Source organism: Podarcis gaigeae (assembly GCF_964106915.1).
Source record: "Podarcis gaigeae genome assembly, chromosome: 6".
In the NCBI taxonomy this organism is placed as follows: domain Eukaryota; kingdom Metazoa; phylum Chordata; class Lepidosauria; order Squamata; family Lacertidae; genus Podarcis; species Podarcis gaigeae.
In genome coordinates this window covers 14,997,943-15,018,240 of record NC_139682.1, presented here as the reverse complement: position 1 = coordinate 15,018,240, position 20,298 = coordinate 14,997,943, and the positions used below count along the sequence as shown (strand labels likewise).

Below are 20,298 nucleotides of genomic sequence, written 5' to 3'. Positions count from 1 at the left end.
GCTTCAGGTTACAGACTCTGCTAACCCAGAAATATTACCTTGGGTTAAGAACTTTGCTTCAGGATGAGAACAGAAATTGTGCTCCGGCTTGCGCGGCAGCAGCAAGAGGCCCCATTAGCTAAAGTGTTGTTTCAGGTTAAGAACAGTTTCAGGTTAAAAACGGACCTCCAGAACAAGGTACCCGAGGTACCACTGTACATGCAATTATCTTAACTTCATCCCATCAACCTGCACAGTGTAGAAGCATGTTGTCTGCTTTTATGTAAGCTGTGATTTCTTCCGAAACAGGACCTGACAAAGAAGAGCTTTCTGTTCATCATTTCAAATGAAGCTTTACACTTTTCTCTGGGCTACAATTTGTGTGATATTGCTTAAACTCTCAAATGAAATGGTTTGTTAAAATATTTCAAACTGTAACACAAGACTCCTGTAGCTTTTGCTTACATAGAGATAATGGATGAGGATTCTAAGACATTTGTGGAAAGTCAGCTAGCTTTTTAGGAAACAAATAATGCATGCTGTTTCTCTGGAACTGCCACCTGTGTTTATCTACTTCTACTGCTGGAGAGAATTAGAAAGTGAACTCAGACACACACACACACACACACACACACCCCGGACGGGTATTATGACCTGTGCTTTTTAACTTGTTCATAAATGATCTAGAGTTAAGGGGTGAGCAAAGAGGTAGCAAAGTTTGCTGTTGATACCAATTTATTCAGAGTAGTTTAAAAGAAAGGGGGATTGCAATGAGCTCCAAAATGATATTTCCAAACTGTGTGAATGGGCAGTAAAAGGACAAAATTCACGTTAAGGGTTATTGGGAAAGGGATTGATCCAGCAAGGCTCTCCTTATGTTCTTACTATTATATAACCTTTACCTAAGCGACATCCCCTCTCCTCAAGCTGCACACTTAACTGCTGGGATAGCTCAGTCAGTAGAGCATGAGACTCTTAAATCTCAAGGTCATGGGTTTGAGCCCAGTGTTGGGCAAAAGATTCCTGCATTGCAGAAAGCTGGACTAGATGATGCTCATGGGCCATTCCAACTCTACAATTCACACCACACTGTTGCTGCCCTGAAACCTCCTCAAGTGATCCTCCTAGGATGGGATGTATACTTGAACTGCCTCTGCTTGCCTAGGTGTAAGACCGAGAATTAAGGGGGGGGGGAGCGGTGTATGTGCATGCAGAAATCTCTGACTTTCGCATGCTGGAAAATAGCCTACTATTACAAAGGTAAGAGTCACACCTGTTGTTATGCCCACTTGCCACACCCACCACTTGTATGTGGCCCCTGAAAGGCTGCCCAGGATGGAATGTGCCTCTTGGGCTGAAAGAGGTTCCCCACCCCTGAGATAAACAATGGAAAATGTGAGCTATCTCGTTCATTCATTTGTATCTCTTGATTGCTCACCATCTGATACAGCTGAGCAGTTCCATGGAAAAGCAAGGAATTGATTGAATGGAATACTACAATTCTATCTGTGGTGTTCAACAATGACACAAACAAGTCATTGCTTGACACTGCTGCAGCCACCAAAGATGTGTATATGCAAAGCAGCTCTAAGTCTTGCAATCCTTTGCTCACTTATGTGGGACCACATTCCTCTGAAGACAGCAGTGTTTAGTTCAGAGTAAGCCTGCACAGGATTGGGTTGAGATTAAAGTCACATGCTCTGCAGACTGAGCTATCCTTAGATTCTATGAATTGAGTTTCACTGTTTATAAGTTCGTCCTGGTTTTCCTGGATTTAGAAAGTGCGCCTGAACATTTTGGCTCTCTCTGTGTTTATGCACATGAATCCACACAGACACACATCTACATACATACACACCATGTTTATAAGCAACTCCGTGCAGGTTCACATGGTCGCCAGTGTGCGTGCACCCAGTTGCCACAATCCTTCTGCATCAAAGAAGGGATGGAACGATTACAAGGATCAGATGTATATCACCCAGTGTACAAACGATGACATACATAAAATGGCAAGCTCCTGGTGATTCTCTTTTACTAGCATACTTGATCTCTGTACAGAGAAGAAGAATCTTGGTTCAGACGCTCAGCTCAGTATGGGGCTTTTCCCTACCAAACCCAAGTTTTAGAAAGGATTCCCAACAATGTTCCATACGGGTTCAACAACAATGTCTAAAGCAGAGGTGCAGAACCCTTGTCAGCCCAAGAGTCACATACTATCATAGGCAACCTTCTGGGGGCCACATTCAAGTGATGCGCAGGACCTAGAGGTAAAAGCGGGCATGCCTCTAACTTCTGTATAGTGCATACACCCACACCCATCTTGCTGCCATTGATCCAAGCCAGCATCATCGCAGTTAAAGTAAACATTCTACTCAGGCAGTACAGAGCAGGTTTACTGAAGGATCTGGCCTGGAGATAAGAGGTGTGACCTCAGAAAAGTCCTGAAGAGGCCTGGGGGTGGCAATTTGACACCCCCAACTCAGGTCTACTTAGAAGTGGCACCTCTTTAGCCTTTTATCTCCCAGCAGCCGCACCTTGCAGACTATTCATAAGGCTCTTCCAAAACCATCATTTTATCATCAACAATCTTACTTGGTGGTCATTTGGACAATCATGAAATCTTAAGCAAAAGAGCCCATAAACACAACAACAAAGATGAGTCAGATTATCATTTCATCTTCAAAGGGTGTGTCCCTTCAAATTCCCGGGGAGTCCCTTCTTGTTTAAAATGTGAGCTGCAGAGTAGAGGGCACTGGGGGGAGCCTGGGGCTGCGTTTAAAGCTCTTGGCTGTTCTGAACTTCTGTTTGGATTTGGTCTGGATTCACAGAGTTGCAATCTGTACATGCGGTGGTTTCACAGATGCATGTGACACAGGCTAAAAACAGATACAGCAAAACTGGTGCCTATAATTATATATTTTAAATAGACAGCTTGCCCCTGAGAGTGTTCTACTCAAATCCAGCCAGTTTATTCTGACCCATAGCACACAAAGAGAAATCCCCATTGGAGGACCACATCCCATTAAAAAGGCTCAGCCAACCGCAAGCCGAAAAGTGACAACTTCCATTTAATTTGCATAAACCCATCCACATGTGCTCACCAAAAGAGCACGGGCTGGCAACCCAGGCTAGCTCATTAGAAAGAACAGCAAATGAGGATTTACTAGAGAACCTTTCTTGGGGTCATTAAGATCACAACCCACTTACTGCAGAGTTCTCCCACTGGTCTAAATAGAATCCCTCTAAAATAAGAGGTTTGGGGACTGCAGCCTGAAAAAGAAATGAAACCCCACAAGCAATCCTACAAAAACTGGCTCTTTGGAGAAGCTTAAATACTGCCTGTGTGTGTCTCCTTTTCCACCAGGACTTCTCCATTTACAGCAGCACCAGCAATGTTGCAGTTATTCAAAGGTGGTTTAAGCCCCTTCATCTGTTATATGTTGCAGTCTGTGGCCTGCTGCAGTTCAGGTTCCCAAGTCTGAACTAGCCTCACGGCAAAATGCGGGCAAACACTGCTAAAGCAAAGAAATAAAGATGGACATTGTGGCATTCCTGTTCAGGCAGCAGCAAAGACAACAAAACAAGATTGGGAGGCGAAGCAAGGAGTTCTAAGTCGCCACAGCAAATTTCTCTGAGCCAGCTCCCAAGTGCATTTACAAGATGACACTAATTGAGATTAATTAATCCACAATTAACAACACCACATGATCAATCATCACAGTTGCAACTACAACTGAGAACCACCTTTTGATAGCTAGTTCTCAAGACTTCTTGATACAGAACTGTTTTCCATAAGAACACTTTGTCCATACAGTACTTCCATAGTAAAAGAAAAGAAATTATTTCTCTTTCAGCACATGCATATGGAATTATTCTCACAATCCTAAATGAGTCACAAAGGTCTTTATTCTAGGTTAAATTACCCCAAAGCAGCACCATACCCCTCCCTGTTTTACTTGATTTTTAAAGAGCTAGGCAAGTACCCCACCCCTACTGTGAACTGGGTACCAAAACATGTACATTAAAGTATAATTAGGGGCCCATACACAAGATTCTGTAACCTCCAGGCTCTAAGCACTTGTGCACAGTAAAATGATGCAATTTCCTCATATTTTAAAAATCCACACTCATTGGTGAAGGTTTCAGTTGATGCTTGCAATCCACGTTGGCTGTTGCAAGCGTGGAACCCAAAGGGCTCTATTTGCTACTCAGTGGTTAATCTGCCTTTTGAACATGCCATGGTTTGCCATGCCTCTTGGTCCTATGCATTCAAGCACCACTCACTCCCAAGTTAGTGTGCATACCATTGCAGTCTTAAAGTGAATCTATGAGTGCTCTCTTTGCAGGGAAAGGGCAGAAGACAGCTGATGGCCCAAACCTTTGGCCTTGGAAAAGTATTTCAGGTGGCTATCCTAGAAACACTCAATAATAAGCAAAAGCACATATGTGAAGATCACTCAGCACTGACAGGTTACATATTAAATTAATGGCTCTCATGCTGTGGGACACCACCACCCTTGTTGAGTATGGATCACCTAGTCCTAGGAGGGGTAGAAAGTTATAAGGAGGGGCAGGATCCTGAGGAGGGACCCATCCTTCTCTCAGCATTCAAGACACACTGGTAGGGTGAATGTCCCTTAGAAGAAGATCATAACTGATTCACACTGGATTTGTGAGGATAGCATTTCCTCCACTTGCTCCATCTAGCCAACCCAATTAGCAAAGACCCACTAATTTGTTCAGATGTTTCTCTGCTTGCAGATTTAAGAGGCATCATAAATCTGCTTTTCAAACACCATCGCCTTTTCAAATGCCAGCGTTGGGTAAGAACCCCAATCAACAGGTCTTTAACAGCAGCAGGCTGCAGGCACACAAGAATGGCACACCAAGGATTGCTGTCCTGATGGTTGGTGCAAGGATGGGGGATCCCGGAAATTAAAATAAACTTTTTTGGGGGTGGAGATCAAAACACTTCAGAAGGGCTGCACTAAACCCTTCCTTTAACAGCTGTCTCATACGTGTAACTAGAGGGTTCCTCCAAAGGTGCTTTAGTGGAGCGTTAATATTTTTAAAGCCCAGTCTAATACTTCTGGGTGGAGGGGCAGCATCTTAAGCCAGGACAAACACTGAAGAGATAGTAATAAATACTTCCAGGTGAGTTCAAGCGGGGTTGCTGTTGTTTTTTAAAAAAAGATTAGCTCCATGTCTGAAGAGATGCCTGGCAAAATGTCCTCTCATGGGGGGCCATCCCGCTGGGTCACTGCAATTTCCCACAATGCCCTGGAGTACCACTATTGGCAGGGGGGCAGAATTGGGGGAAATGGCTCCTGCCTGCTGCTAGAGAAGCCCTCAGCAGGTGTCTGCCCAAACAGGCCCTACAGGGTGGCACATGGATGCCACAGGAACTGCCCAGGATGCCAGGCCTGGGCTGCTATGCCCTTACATTGCTGGTGCCAGCCACTTGGCCTCACCATCCCACAGGTTCCTCCTGGCTTCCCCCGAGGCCACGAGGAAGTGTCCGTCTCCCAAGGTTCCCCAAGCCCCTTCTCCCTCTCCCTGCCAGCCAAGAGACTCACCCATGTTGACGAAGCTCATGACCATGTCGGCCTCTGTGAGGAAGTTGCTGTCCTGCAGGCTGGCCAGGGGCGGCCCCTGGGTGCTGAAGATGGGCTTGTAAGGGTACGAGTAGCCCTCTCCGCCCTCGCTGCCTCCGGCGCCCTCCTCCTCCACCGACATGGCATTGTAGAGGTCCAGCATGAACATGGGCGCCGAGTTGTGCTTGCCGTGCAGATGGGGCCTCGGCCGGTGGGGCAAGCCCAGGATGGAGAGGATCTCCCGCTGCATCTCCCGGCGCTCCTGGCTGCGGAGCCTCCGGTGGATGAAGCTGGAGTGCACCTCGTTCTCCAGCGTGAAGTCGGCCAGGGCGCAGCGCAGCTCCACAGCCCAGGCGCCCAAGAGGAGCCACACCAGCAGCCGGGCGGCAGCCGCCTCCGCCGCCCGCCGCTTGAACCACCCCGCCGCGCGCATCTCCGTCACGGGGGGCAGAGCCAGGGAGCCGGCGGGCTGGGCGGCGGCGGCGGGAGAGGCGGCCGGCCGAAAGAGCCGCGCATTAAAAAGGAAGGGGCAGCCGAGCGCGCCGCGGAGGGACCGATCACTTGGCCGGCGAGCTGCCCTGGAGAGCCCACGGAGAGGCGCGCATGATAGCCCGGGCGATCCCGGGAAGGAGGGAGGAGCGAGCGCGCTTACTTGCCGAGAGCCATACGCGAAGAGAGGGCAGGACCCCGGGCTCCGACCTGGCCGCTTCCCTCGGGATGTGCTCGCTCGCCCGCCCGCCTCGCCACCAAGCGCAAGGCTTCTGAGCGGCGGTTTAGCCGAGCAGGCGGCTGCGGGAGTTCGCGCAAAGGGGCGGAGCTCGGCGCGTTGCACTCCCTCGCCCAACTGGGAGAAGTGTCCCGAAGTCAAGCCACAGGAAAAGCCAGCCTCGCCGGCTGCGTGGGTCCGCCGCTTGCTTCCCCCGCCGATCCAGGCTCTGTGCCCCCCAACAACGCTCAGACCCTTGGGGTGGGGTGAGGTTAGGAAATAAAGGTTTTTACGCACGCGGCGTGCGCATCGGCCTTCCACATCTGGCACCGGGAAAGCGAGGCACTTGTTTTACGCAGGCACGCGGCGCGTTTCCGCGGGAGCGAGCCCCCCCCCTTTGCTCGACGGGGCTTGCTCCCCCAGGTAGGATCTCACGTGGGCAGCCCCGGACGAGCCCCAAAAGCCAGCGGCTGCGGCTCGGAGTGAAGTTGTTGCAGTTCCGGCAACAGCAACGCCCCGCCAAAGTTCTGGGACGGGGGAAATCAAACCGCAGCGTTTATTTCTAAAGTGTAGCTGCTAACCACCTTTTTTTGGGGGGAGGGGAATTGTGAAGTGGGAACTATACTTCATGTATACTGTTCTCCGTGTATAGGGCTTAGCGTGGAGCTGCGCAGTTTAAAGCAATCACAGCAAGCAGGTAAAAACAAAATAAAGCTCGATACTGCTTCCTTTCAATCGCCGCAGCTTTATGCTACAGTACTACGTAAGTAAGGGCGTTGCTAGGTCTTTAAAAGGACTCTCGGAACAGGCTCACGATGCAGATTTGCATAGACTTTGCAAATGCTAATGTGTATGAGTGCATGCAAATTTAGATCTCTGAGCAAATTAAGAGGATGAGTGGCTCGCACTTTGCAGCATGCTCACTGCCTTGAATGCAAAGTTGTTGTTTTCAAAAACTTTTTTCATGTTTGAGAAAGGGTGGCCAGGAAATCTAGGGCCCAGTGCAAAGGACTTGTCTTAAAATATTTGAACCTATCATTATTAAACCCACCCACCCCCGTACTTTGTAGGGCACCTCCACATTTCCTCTTTGGCGGGGGTCATTTTTCCTTCATAATACATATCAATTTGAAAGATTCAAAGCAATTCATACAAAATGTTAAAAACCAGTTACCAAATAAAGCAGAAAGCCAAACAAAGTTCAGATTATAGATAAGAAAAAATAAAAACCCAGCCCATCAGTAGCAGATATCAGGAAGTCCAGGTAACTGGACTTCCATTAGACTGCAGCTGCATGGGGAATTACATGACTGAATGTTCCTCCACTTTTAAAATAATACTCCCAAAACAGAAATTTAGAAGTCAAGAAGATGGCTTCTAGTGCATGTTTGTTTTTAACCTTTGATTATTTCTTCCCCATTCCCATAGAGGAATAGTCAAGCACACAATATCCCATCTGCAGTCCAGAAATAATTTTGCTATATTATTTCTTTATTTGTCCAGCCAATATCGATTTGATAGTAATCACTGAGATTTTCAGAAAGTGACACTTGACTACAGCCTTTGTTGGAGTTAGAAAAAAGAAAGGATGATTCACACACTTGTTTTTACATTCTTCTTCTTTCTTTGGCAATCACTCATAGCCGAGTAAGATTGTCTTTCATAAACACAGTTTTAACAATGAGTCCATAAGTGACTGTGGAGGCAAATTCTGGATCCACACGTCCTTCCACAGTGGGGACATTGGTTTCCGGGCAGGAGCTGATCACGGTGTGGATTTGCCAAGCGTGCCTTTCTCCTAGCATGTTTCTCCCTTGTGACCTGAGTTTGAGTGTCTTCAAAGTCCATGACACCTTTGGTAAAGGCTGTTCGCCAACTGGAGTGCTCGCAGGCCAGTGTTTCCCAGTTATCAGTGTTTATGCTACATTTTTTTAGATTAGCCTTGAGACTGTCTTTAAACCTCTTTTGTTGACCACCAGCATTACGCTTTCCATTTTAAAGTTTGGAATAGAGTAGTTGCTTTGGAAGACGATCATCACAACATGACCAGTCCAATGAAGTTGATGTTGAAGAATCATTGCTTCAACACTGGTGACCTTTGCTTCTTCCAGTACACTGGCATTAGTTCGCCTGTCTTCCCAAGTGATGTGTAAAAAATTTCGGAGACACCGTTGATGGAATCTTTCATGGAGTTGGAGATGGTGTTTATAAGTGGTCCATGTTTCACAAGCATATAGTAAGGTTGGTAGTACAATAGCTTTGTAAACAAGCATTTTGGTTTCCCTGCGAATGTCCTGGTCCTCAAACACTCTGCACTTCAATCAGGAAAAAGCCGCACTCGCAGAGCTCAAGTGATGCTGGATTTCGGCATCAGTGTTGGCCCTTGTGGAAAGATAACTGCCTAGGTAGGAGAAGTGATCTACATTTTCCAACGTTACACCATTGAGTTGGATTTGTGGCGCTGTGGAGGGGTTATTTTGTACTTGTTGGTACAGCACTTTGGTTTTTTGGATGTTGAGTGATGGGCCAAGCTTTTCGTAAGCCTCTGCAAAGATATTTTGGATGGTTTGGAGGTCATCCTCTGAGCGTGCGCACACTACTTTGTCCTCAGCATACTGAAGCTCTCTGATGGAAGTTACGGTAACCTTACTCTTTGCTTTCAGCCTGCTCAGATTGAAGAGCATAGTGATGACTGCATGATGGAGCAGTTGTGAGCTATTCTTTTTCTCATAGCAACTGGTCTTCTCAATGCCCACTAAGTCATTGTGGTTCACCACGTCCTGGAGAATGTTCAGCATACAAGTCAGGGTGAACACATGAAACTGTCTTATACTGAGTCAGACAATTGATCCACTGCCTACTCTGCCAGAGACTCTTCAAGGACTCGGTCTTTGCTATACATTTGAAACAGTGCCATAGCACTTTAAACACACATGGCTTCCCCAAAATAATCCTGGAAACTGTAGTTTGTAGTTTGAAACAGCTGTTGGGGGACCTCTATTCTCCACACAGAGCAACAATTATCAGAGAAGTTTAACAAGGATTCCCTCTTGCCAGGGCACTCTTGAAAATTGTAGCTCTGTGAGGAGAGTAGTCGATGACATTGAGCTTGGGAGATCTGGTGTCACTGGATCAGACCGCTTCTCTGACGGTTCACTAGAGAATGGGAGGCGGAATTATTCACACCTGCTCAGTGATCTTGTAGGTGGGTGTGTCACCACTTTCTCCTTCATTCACCTGAAACATGTGCAGGGAGGGAAAGGTGTGAGTAACCTTTTCAAGTTGTATCAAGTAACTACACTCACCCTTGTGGATGGCAGGATCTAGAATCACTCTAGGTCCGTGGTTCCCAATGTGGGGCAAATTTATTTTTAATGGGGGAAATTCTAGAATGAGTTATTAACAGTGAATGGCCTTTTAGGCTGCCTCCGCGTGAATAGGAGTTCACTTTTTGAATAATAAGAATGATATGTCATGGGGGAGGGGCGGGCATCAGGATTTTAGGGATGCTTAGGTGGGGGCATGGCCAAAAAAAGGTTGGGAACCACTGCTCGAGATTGAAAGGAGCATGTTGAGGATGAGCATGAACAATTGCATATTGAGAAACACTTTTTAATGCTACAAACAGGTTAGCATGTATGTGGGCTTAGACAGCAAAAGATCACTTTTCCCCAGTGGAAAGGGGGAAAGGAAAGTTGTCATGAAAATGTTTAAGCAGAGCCAGCTTGCGGTTTGATAAGATAGTGAAATAAGCTTGATACCATCATTGTTAGCTTATGTTGCAGCATGATCTTAACAGTTCTTGATCCAGGCCTCCCCACCCACATGCACATGTTGTATCTTGTCTTCAGTTTTAGCATAGACAAACTTGATGATCCAACTGCCTTATCATATATAATCTTTGCCTCACAGGAAAAAAGCAACAACACCTGATTCTGACTTGGGTTTTGAGGGGATGCCACAGTGCATTAAAAAAAAACACCATTTGCTGCTTACAGGGGTGAGAGGTTATGTCACCGGGTCAAGCAACTGCTGTGCCATGATTACATAAAACAGGGGCTGCTGGTCCTCTGGATGTGATATTAGGTGCTTAAGTTGCTCCTCTTTGGTACAGAGATAGACTCTGAGAGCACTGGAGCAGGAGCACAATCTGGAAAAGCCAGCTTTTCCTTTAAGAATCTTTCAGAGATAGCAGTTCGAAAGCACGTCAAAGTGCAAGTAGATAAATAGGTACCACTCTGGCGGGAAGGTGAACAGTGTTTCCGTGCACTGCTGTGGTTTGCCAGAAGCGGCTTAGTCATACTGGCCACATGACCCGGAAGCTGTACACCGGCTCCCTCAGCCAATAAAGCGAGATGAGCGCCGCAACCCCCGAGTCAGTCACGACTGTACCTAATGGTCAGGGGTCCCTTTACCTTTACACCCCCATTGACAGGAGGTGGAATTCAGCTCCTCAACCAGAGGTGGGGCTCAGGAACCCAGTTATGTCACCCTTTCCTACAGAGCTGGCAGCCTCACCCTTTTTCGAACACCATCCTTTGTGGAGGCGTCCTCTCCCCTCTCCTTGGGAGTCCTGACCCTGGTCTCTCAGCTGCCCCCCTGCCTAAAGAGAGAGGCACCATCCACCTGCGGAGCTTGTAGCCAGGGCTGCTACAACGAACAGCCCCACAAGCCTTTGGGAGGCGGAGACATGAGAGGGCATCAGAGGAGCGAGGGAAGGAAGGAAGGAAAGAGGGACAGAGGATAGTGTTGCCTGCAAGACACTCGTTCAAGACACTCCACAGCACACTGGTTGAAAACCACTGTCCTCAACTATAGAGAGAATGGCACTATCTGCTGGTTTGAGTATCTGTCCCAGGATTAATTTCACTTGTGTCTGTTAAAATGCTTATGATGCCCACTCCAAGTTGGTGATTTAAAAAAAAGGAGGTGAATCCTACAAAATGTCATTGACACAATACTAGTCCATCAATGGTGGATTTATGCTGGACCATCCACTCATTTTTCCATTGTTCTGTGATGCTTCCTCAATGTTACTGGATTATTACTGTCTAAAGGGGCACCCTTACACCACAGTGCAACAAAAGTGTGGGGGGGGGGGACAGCAACAGAACATTTGTGGCGTGAAAAGGATTTCAGCAGGGAGCTGCAGGACATGGACTGTTTGAAGCAAAACAGCATGACTGCCCCAGATATTTTGCAGGCAGAAACAGTATTGAAAGCAGGATCATGTATAACTGCCCCAACAGTCAATGAGCACAAAAGTAATGCACAATACAAAAGACATCTGGAGAGGCCATGAGCATCACTGTTTGTATGGATGCAGTTCTTGAAAAGCTTATCTGCAGAATTTGTTTTAGTTCACCACGCAGGAAGGTGGGGCTACAATTACATTCCAACTGCCTACTTCCTATATAAAGAGCATTTTTAATCCTCTGCCTACCTCTTTTTCCATACAGTCATACACATTTGAGAGTGTCTCTTTTTCCACTTTCCCTCTCAACCCCTATATGGAAGTCTCTCTTTGGTCATAATTATTGGATACAAGTGTGGCTCCCTTACTCCTCCTTTTCTGCAACAGAGTTTCTGAGACAGGGCCATTTCCTTTACCATTTCCCTTCTCTGTACTCAGGTGAAGCTGACCAAACTGGAGAAAAGCTTGTCAGGTTGTTGCTTTTTTAAAAAAAGCGAGTACCGTATTTCATTGCACACCAGTGCTGGTCTTTGGAAGGGGAAACTAGTTGCATAGAGTTTCTCCACCATCTTGTCAGCTCTGCCACAAACTGGAGCCTGACTTCAGTGAATTTGACAAGGGTTTCACCACAGATGATGTATGTAGCCTGAATGGGAAAGCAATTTGGGAAAGCATTTTGATGATGTTGTGCGGACACTGCTTAGAATATGCATGCATGAGAAGCACTGACTTCACAAGAAACTGCTAGCTAGAAGCTAGCTAAAACTGCATTGAATACAGTGAGACTTCCATGTAAACAGGCTTAAACTGTTCACTGATTAGGTTGAGGTTGTCATTTAACAGCCTGGTCCTGATTGTGTTTATGCAAAACTGTTCTTTATATAATGGGATTCCACGGCCCGCCGCCACCGCCCCAACATAGTTTTGAATCTGCTCATTCCCTAATGTTTCCCATTTGGTTTAGTGGGATATCTTGCTTATTTTACCAGAAAGCTTGTGTGCAGGACTTTGTTCATTGGCTAAAACATGGTTTGTCTCACTGCAACCTTCCAAGATTCTTCTTAAGCTGCAATTCAAAAGCTCAGAATCAGGTCACAGGTGGTAGAAGCTGAAATGTTTATCTGGCATAAACATTTATCTGGCACCTTATGAAAGTGGATTAATAGAATCATGGGTGTACCTAATTCTTTTGTTCTCAAGAAGTTGTGTTACTTTATTAAGCAACGTTTGTCCCCAAAGGTCTGCACTACTGGTGCACTGACTAAGCATCTAATTCTAAGACCTAGAGCAGGGATAGGCAACAGGTAGATCGCGATATATTGGTGGGGTGCCTGTGGTAGATCATGGGACCCCTCCCCTGCAAAAACAACTTTGACCTTCCCAAAGAAAGCTCAACAACTTTTACTTCCTAAAAAAAGCTCAACAACAACTGGTCAATCCAGTAGATAGATCACTGCCAGTTTTTTTATAGTAGGATCGCAGTCTCTTGGAAGTTGGACAAGCCTGACCTAGAGCCTAGAGGCCTCTACAGACATCTTTCTTATGTGTATTCATGATTATTTGTGCTCATTATGCTACTGGAGCAGTCATACACAATCCAATTTTCAATATTGTTCATGTCTGCAAAAGTTTGGGGGAGGTTGTATGGCTTCGTTTCCCACCAGTGCATATCCTATAATTTCCTGTTGAAATCCCATAACTTTTCATACCACAAAAGTACAGTCATACCTCGAACCCCGAGCACCTTGCAAGTCGAACGTTTTGGCTCTGAAACGCCACAAACCGGAAGTGAGTGTTCCAGTTTGTGAATGTTCTTTGGAACTCGAACGTCGGATGGGGCTTCCGTGGTCTTCCAATTGGCTGCAGGAGCTTCCTACAGCCAATCAGCAGCTGCACCTTGCTTTCCAAACATTTTGGAAGTCGAACAGACTTCCGGAACAGATTCCGTTCAGCTTCCGAAGTACCACTGTACTGGGATTTTTTTGTGCTATACCTCTTCCGGGCACCAATAATAATGGTGGCATGGGTAAAGCTGAGAAGAACAATGAATAATGCAGAATGATGGATGGGTGGTCTAGTATAAGTCCTCCATTAATGTATTACTTTTGTGCCATGGACATGTTTCAAAATACACAGCAAAAAAAGATAAAAACAGTTTGGAGTGGCCCTGCAGAGTAAAAAGCTGGCAAATAGATCTCCATCACAGTATAAAAGTTGCTGCTAATTTTATTCCCAGCTAACCTGGCTATAGTGTCTTTGATGAGCATGGGAAGAGAAGACAAAACATGATGAGGCAAGAATGTAAAAGCCACACAATTCCCCAAAGCAACTGAACATTTTTACTACGGTTGTCTTGACCTTTTTAATGATCTTGATGAATATTGATTTGCTTGTTAACAGCTCCCTAGCTAAAATAGCTTCCAAGAGATAATTGTGTAAAGATGGCCATAGTCAGTACCCATATTTAGCAGTTCTCATACTGTTTTTCCCAAAGCCAAGGATACACCCATTGACAGTTTGCAAACTTTATTCAGGGTTCATCTGTTGGCTCATGTCCCAGGCTTTGAAGCAAATCCACTTTGTGTTACATATTGCCCTTTGTAGCCATTATTGGTGATGGTGACCCAGCCAAACCACTCCTGTGATTCGCTGGCAGGTCATGACTAGGCTGCAAGCGGTTTGCTGGCAGGGCTCCCCTGTCCTTAAACAAGGTTATAGGCAGGTGTTTCCTGACCCTTTGGGTATGTTTCTTCCCTTCCCAGGATTCATTTCTCAAAAGTCTCCAATTCCTGCCTTCCTTTGTACAACCAGTCCTGTAGGTGGCACTGGCTGTCAGCTTCCCCCTCCTCAGTCTGTGTTCCTCTTGTATAACTCAGAAGGGAAGAAGAAGGAGACAAAACTAGTTAGTTGGATCTGCTTGTCATTTGCTATGGCTGCACCTGTCCTTGGCTCTGTCTCCACCTATTGTTGGCCTCCTGCCTTACACCCAACCAGCCCCAATGGACACCAGCCACCATTGAGAGGAGACATTTAACGAGCCAGTGGTATGATCATACCTGTCAACGTTTCCATTTTTTAAAGGGAAATTCCCTTATTCCGAATAGGATTCCTCGCAAGAAAAGGGAAAAGTTGACAGCTATGCATATGATCTGGTCCATGGGTAGGCAAACTAAGGCCCAGGGGCTGGATCCAGCCCAATTGCCTTCTAAATCCGGCCCACAGGACGGTCTGGGAATCAGCGTGTTTTTACATGAGTAGAACGTGCCCTTTTATTTAAAATGCATCTCTGGGTTATTTGTGGGGCATAGGAATTCATTCATTCCCCCCCAAAAAATGTAGTACGGCCCCCCACAAGGTCTGAGGGACAGTGGACCAGCCCCCTGCTGAAAAAGTTTGCTGACCGCTGCTGGTTTAGGGCACTTTCTGCGTTCCTGTTTCCAGAGTTTATGCCAATGACAAAATGCATTGGAATGATTGATAACCGGTTGGCAATATGGTTTAAGTTTTATAATCACATTGGGCTACTTGCATTCAGTCTTGTTGGTTTCCATTGACTTGCAACGTTCAACATACCATTCGTCCCACTCCCAAATTTCTGGTTAACAACTGCAGGCTGGAGAGTGTGGAATCCACAATAATTCATATTTTTTTCTGAACAGAGATGCACAGATGTGAAGAGTTTAACCTATTCATTTTTGTTGCCCATTTTGCAGGTATGACAAAAGCCATCCTAGGAAAAAAGCAGTCAGCAGCCCTAGTCATGACCAGTCATTTGGAAATATTACTACTGAACTGCCACTCATCTAGCAGTGTATGACCATTGAAAGGGAGTGTGATAACCATAGTTTATTGCCCAAAAAGTACTAATAAGGGAGGGGTTGCAGTAAATCACATGCTTTTCTGGCAGAAGATCCTAAGTTTGCCCCCTGGCATCTCCAAAAAAGAAGCCTTGTTTGTTTGTTTGTTTGTTTGTTTGTTTGTTTGTTTTAATAATAATTTTTATTTAAAAAGGAGCCCTGTTTTAAAGCTTATGAGAGTTGCCAAAAGTAGATAATACTGAACTAGGCTGACCAATGGTCTCACTGAGTATTCCACACCACACAATCCTTTTCGTTACAGACACTGTGCATTACATCTCAAGAAAGATTTTAAAAAAGAAAACAACTATAAAGCTATTACTTACAACAGCCCTGTTAAACTTTTCAGAAGTGACACATCGTATTCTTTGAATCGTTTTTAAGTATTATAGAATGGTCACATTCACATTAATGTATAACCAAGAGAAGGTTTGTGAAAGTATTGCCTGTGCACCCCTCTCCTCAAGCCTTCTGTTTATACATTTGTTTATTTTTAATCTGCCTCTTTCCCAGGTTGTTTGCAACCTTGCGTGAACACCTCCACGTTTGTTAATAACCCATGTGGGAAATGCACCTTGCTCCTAAGCTCCCATGTAATAAAAACAGTTTGCTGGGAATATTACAGATCCATGATCTCATCCCAGAGCAGCAGAAAGAAACCAGTTTTTCTGCTTTCCTGCCTTCCTTTTGGCCCTCTCTCCTCTCCTCCAGGATGAAGCAACCTGTGTGCTGGCAGCTGTTTCTCCAGATTCTTCCATGAGATAAACATCCAGCCCAGGGTGCCTCTTTCCCTCAGAATTCCACTTAGGTCATATGACAAGATCAGCAACTTTTGCTGTTGTGTCTTCCAGAGTCTCATCTCTTCTTGTTGTTTTTTTCATATATTTTGTGAGGTTTGCTTCTACTTCTTTCTGTCTTTTTTAATTGTTGTGGCACTTGGAGGAAGAGAAGCCCGGGCCTTCCCCTCCCCCCCCCAAAAAAAGAATCTTCCTAAAAGCAAAGTAACCAGTTGCCCATCCCCATGTGGTGAGTTGTCATGCATACTATGCATGCAAATTGAGGAAGCACATGCCAGAGGCTCATTAAGGTCATCTGCATGCAAAATTAACTCCAAAGGCAGTAAATGGATCTGGGGATTAGGCAAAAATGGGACAGCCCACTTTATCAAAGGACGCCACAAATGGATCAGTGTTCTGAAGCTTCTGATAGGGGCTGGGTAGCTCAACCACCCCCACTCTGTGCCAAAGAAGTTAAATTCCAATGCTAATGTAAAAGGATCAGTCTAAAGAAGAGCTCAGTGCTCAGAGATCGATGCTACACAGGCCTGCAGCCCAAGCTAAACAAATAAAAGAGTGGGTATGAATAACTGAAGGAGCGAAACCTAAATACAAACAGTCTAATATATGTTAAGGAAATTTAATTTACCAAATAAATAAAAAATTGGAGCATAGGTTCAAGGTTCTTGCACCAGCCTCTGTGTGGCTCCTAGCATCTCTATACAGGGAGTGGCTGTTGTTAGGAGCAATTAAATAGGCCTATAAACTAGCTCTGCAGATCTTTTTTCCTTTGGTATGCATAGGGATGAACCAGATGTGATGGCAGCAGTTCTGTGTGTTCTAAGCACAGAGCTACCCCAGTTGCATAGAGATTTAAGAAGTTGCCTTGCATGTCATCTGTCTGTCAAGCATAGTATTGACTGACAACAACTCTCCAGAATCTCTGGCAAGGTCTTTCCAACCTGACCAAATGTTACCTGACCATTTAACTGGAGATGCTGAGGATTAAACTTTGAACCTTCTGTATGCAGAACCACTAGGCCAGGGATATCCAACAGGTGGATCGCGATCTGGGCTGCATCAATATATATAGCATCAATATATGTATAGCATCTAGATCAAGGGAAGTAATAGTGCCACTGTATTCTGCTCTGGTCAGACCTCACCTGGAGTACTGTGTCCAGTTCTGGGCACCACAGTTCAAGAAGGACACTGACAAACTTGAACGTGTCCAGAGGAGGGCAACCAAAATGGTCAAAGGCCTGGAAACGATGGCTTATGAGGAACGGCTAAGGGAGCTGGGCATCTTTAGCCTGGAGAAGAGGAGGTTAAGGGGTGATATGATAGCCATGTTCAAATATATAAAAGGATGTCACATAGAGGAGGGAGAAAGGTTGTTTTCTGCTGCTCCAGAGAAGTGGACACGGAGCAATGGATCCAAACTACAAGAAAGAAGATTCCACCTAAACATTAGGAAGAACTTCCTGACAGTAAGAGCTGTTCGACAGTGGAATTTGCTGCCAAGGAGTGTGGTGGAGTCTCCTTCTTTGAAGGTCTTTAAGCAGAGGCTTGACAACCATATGTCAGGAGTGCTCTGATGGTGTTTCCTGCTTGGCAGGGGGTTGGACTCGATGGCCCTTGTGGTCTCTTCCAACTCTATGATTCTATGATCTACTGGTCGATCGCGGGGCGTTCCTGGTCGTTTGTGGTTGATCCCGTGATCCTGATGTATCCCCCCCAAAAAAGGGGGGGGAAGCTGAACAACTTTGGGTCTGACTCGCCCAAAAAAGCTCAATAAGTTTGGTGAAGGCTCCCCAAAAAAGCTCAACAACTTGGGTCAAATGGTAGATCACTGCCAGTCTTTTTATAGCGGGAGTAGATCGCAGTCTCTTGGAAGTTGAACATCCCTGTGCTAGGCTGTTCCCCAAAGGAAGATGTAGGGAATCTAGTTTTAAAAGGAAAAGCAGAATAAGGTAGAGCAGTTAAAAAACAATGTCAGCCAACATCACTTTTAAGTCCCAGACGGTGTGGAGGTGAGGAATGGCAGGCTAGAGCGAGATTATTTATGGCAAGGAAAGGGTTCCCCACTCTTCACCCGCATGACCCTTTTGCTTTCAAAATCAGACTCCTGCCCTGCCCTCTCTTTCTCTGTGACTAGAGCAGTTCTGTGCCACAATATCTAATTTGGCTCCTAAAGGGGACTTGTTGACCTGCATTAAGCACATTGATATGGTTATTTTGAAGGACAAAGGAGTAACAGCAACAAATGCCCTCAAAATGCTTTTCTACTTGGCCATTTAATCTGAAAGCATATCTGAGATCAGGCTTTGCCTCCTGGCAGCTGAAGTCACCTTGATCCATTAGTGACAGTTGTACCAGCACCCATGGGAAGATGTTTGGAATATGCCTGATGGGAACCTGGTCATCACCACCAAGGCTGCAGTCCTGAGGCAAGTCAACTTGCACAACTTGGTCAAATAAGACTCTTGTTGTTTTTATATTTTTGGATACGAGGTCGCCCAACTCTTCTTACTTACTCCTTTTCCAAATGAAACTGAAACTCCACTTTTACCCCTGGGCTGGTTCCTACATTACAGTTATCAGATGGTTTGTTTTTCACTGGCAACCTCAATCATGTAGGAAATAATCTGCATGGGTCTTACGTCTTCTATGACAATTAAGAGATTTGTGGTAACGACAGAATTATTTTAAGCAGGTTTATAACACACCCGCAACTCATTACAGAACGGTATCCCCTTGTAGCTCTCTGTACTGTGGGAAAATTTGCCATGGGTAAGGTTGCCAACTCACCTGAAAAAACCTGGCCTGGCACACTCTGGAGCTATTAGTGATCTGTAGAAATCAGTAAGTAAAGCTGTCACACCATGAGATTACTACTTTCCTGTGATAATGCTGGCATGCCAAGATGCTGTTAAAGGAGCAGGGGCTGATTTTTTTTAAAAAAATGTTGGAAACTCTAAATAGGGCTGCCATCTTTGTTTTTATTTTTACACCTTTGAGGCTCCTGTGCCTCTCTTAAGTAGCACATCTGAAATAAATACAAACAAATAATACTTGAAGTTTTTCTTGGCTTGCAAGTAAAAAAAAAATGGGGGAAAGGTGATAAATTTCTATGAGTTAAGCTGGGTACAGGAGCACAACCAGGGGAAAGGTAGAAATCATAATTGGCATTAAATGTAACTACAACTTCTCCACATCTCTGTAGCGTTTTGTATTTCTAGGCAAGATATGTCCCAAGATGAACTTCATTGCAGTGCAAAGCACAGGAAGGCAGATCACTGACATGTGTTCCTTTAATAGCATAAATGATGTTGAGGAACATCCCACACATATACACAAACATAGACCAATGAGCAACTGAAGCCAAGAAATAGTGACTTGCTCCAAACCGTTTAGGTAAGGGCACAGCTCAGCTACTTTGCGCAGAATGAGAGGGTAGATTCCAAATTGCATTCTTCAAATTCTTCCTAATAGAAGAACTCATTCCCAGTATGTAGAAAATTAGAATATCAGGAAGAAAGATTTAGGCTTGGGCTTCACAAGCTGCAGAATAAGGTGGTATAATGCTGAAATGGGGGCACTGGCTTGTCCAATCAAACTGCATGTGGGAGGAACCATATTTTTGAATGCTCTGTGGTTAAAAAGACAAAATTCCTGCAGGTAGAAAACTAGCTCAGTAGGCAAAGAAGAAGAAGAGTTTGGATTTGATATCTTGCCTTTCACTCCCCTTCAGGAGTCTCAAAGCGGCTAACATTCTCCTTTCCCTTCCTCCCCCACAACAAACACTCTGTGAGGTGAGTGGGGTTGAGAGACTTCAGAGAAGTGTGACTAGCCCAAGATCACCCAGCAGCTGCATGTGGAGGAGCGAGGGAGCGAACCCGGTTCCCCAGATTACGAGACTACCACTCTTAACCACTACACCACACAAATAGCTTGGAGAGAACCATTCCAACTAGTGTGCTATTTTTTCTCTTCATACAGTTTATTATTTGGTGGGAGCATTCAGGGCCAGCCCATCCATTAGGCAAAGTGAGACCCTTGCCCCAAGTGGTCATATGGAAGAGGCGTCAGTACCCCTGCCTCTGACCTATGGGCTCTGCTCACCTGTAGAGCTGCCTTTTGCCCTGGACCTAGGAGCATTCAAAACTGTTTTCGCACATTAGCAGCAGGA

The 20,298-nt window shown here is 45.5% G+C and overlaps 1 protein-coding gene across 2 annotated transcripts in view; it reads right to left on the bottom strand.

Annotated features, from left to right (window-relative positions):
* BMP7 (bone morphogenetic protein 7) overlaps nt 1-6,613 on the bottom strand; it is an 80,013-nt gene extending 73,400 nt beyond the window's left edge. Inside the window, exon 1 of one of the 2 annotated variants that reach the window (XM_083744514.1) lies at nt 5,556-6,613. In XM_083744514.1, coding sequence (XP_083600640.1) covers nt 5,556-6,006 — 451 coding nt within the window. In that variant the 5' untranslated portion in view covers nt 6,007-6,613. The remainder of the gene's footprint in view (nt 1-5,555) is intronic. The other variant, XM_083744513.1, reaches the window with a different exon arrangement.
* Between the last annotated feature and the right edge of the window lie 13,685 nt (nt 6,614-20,298).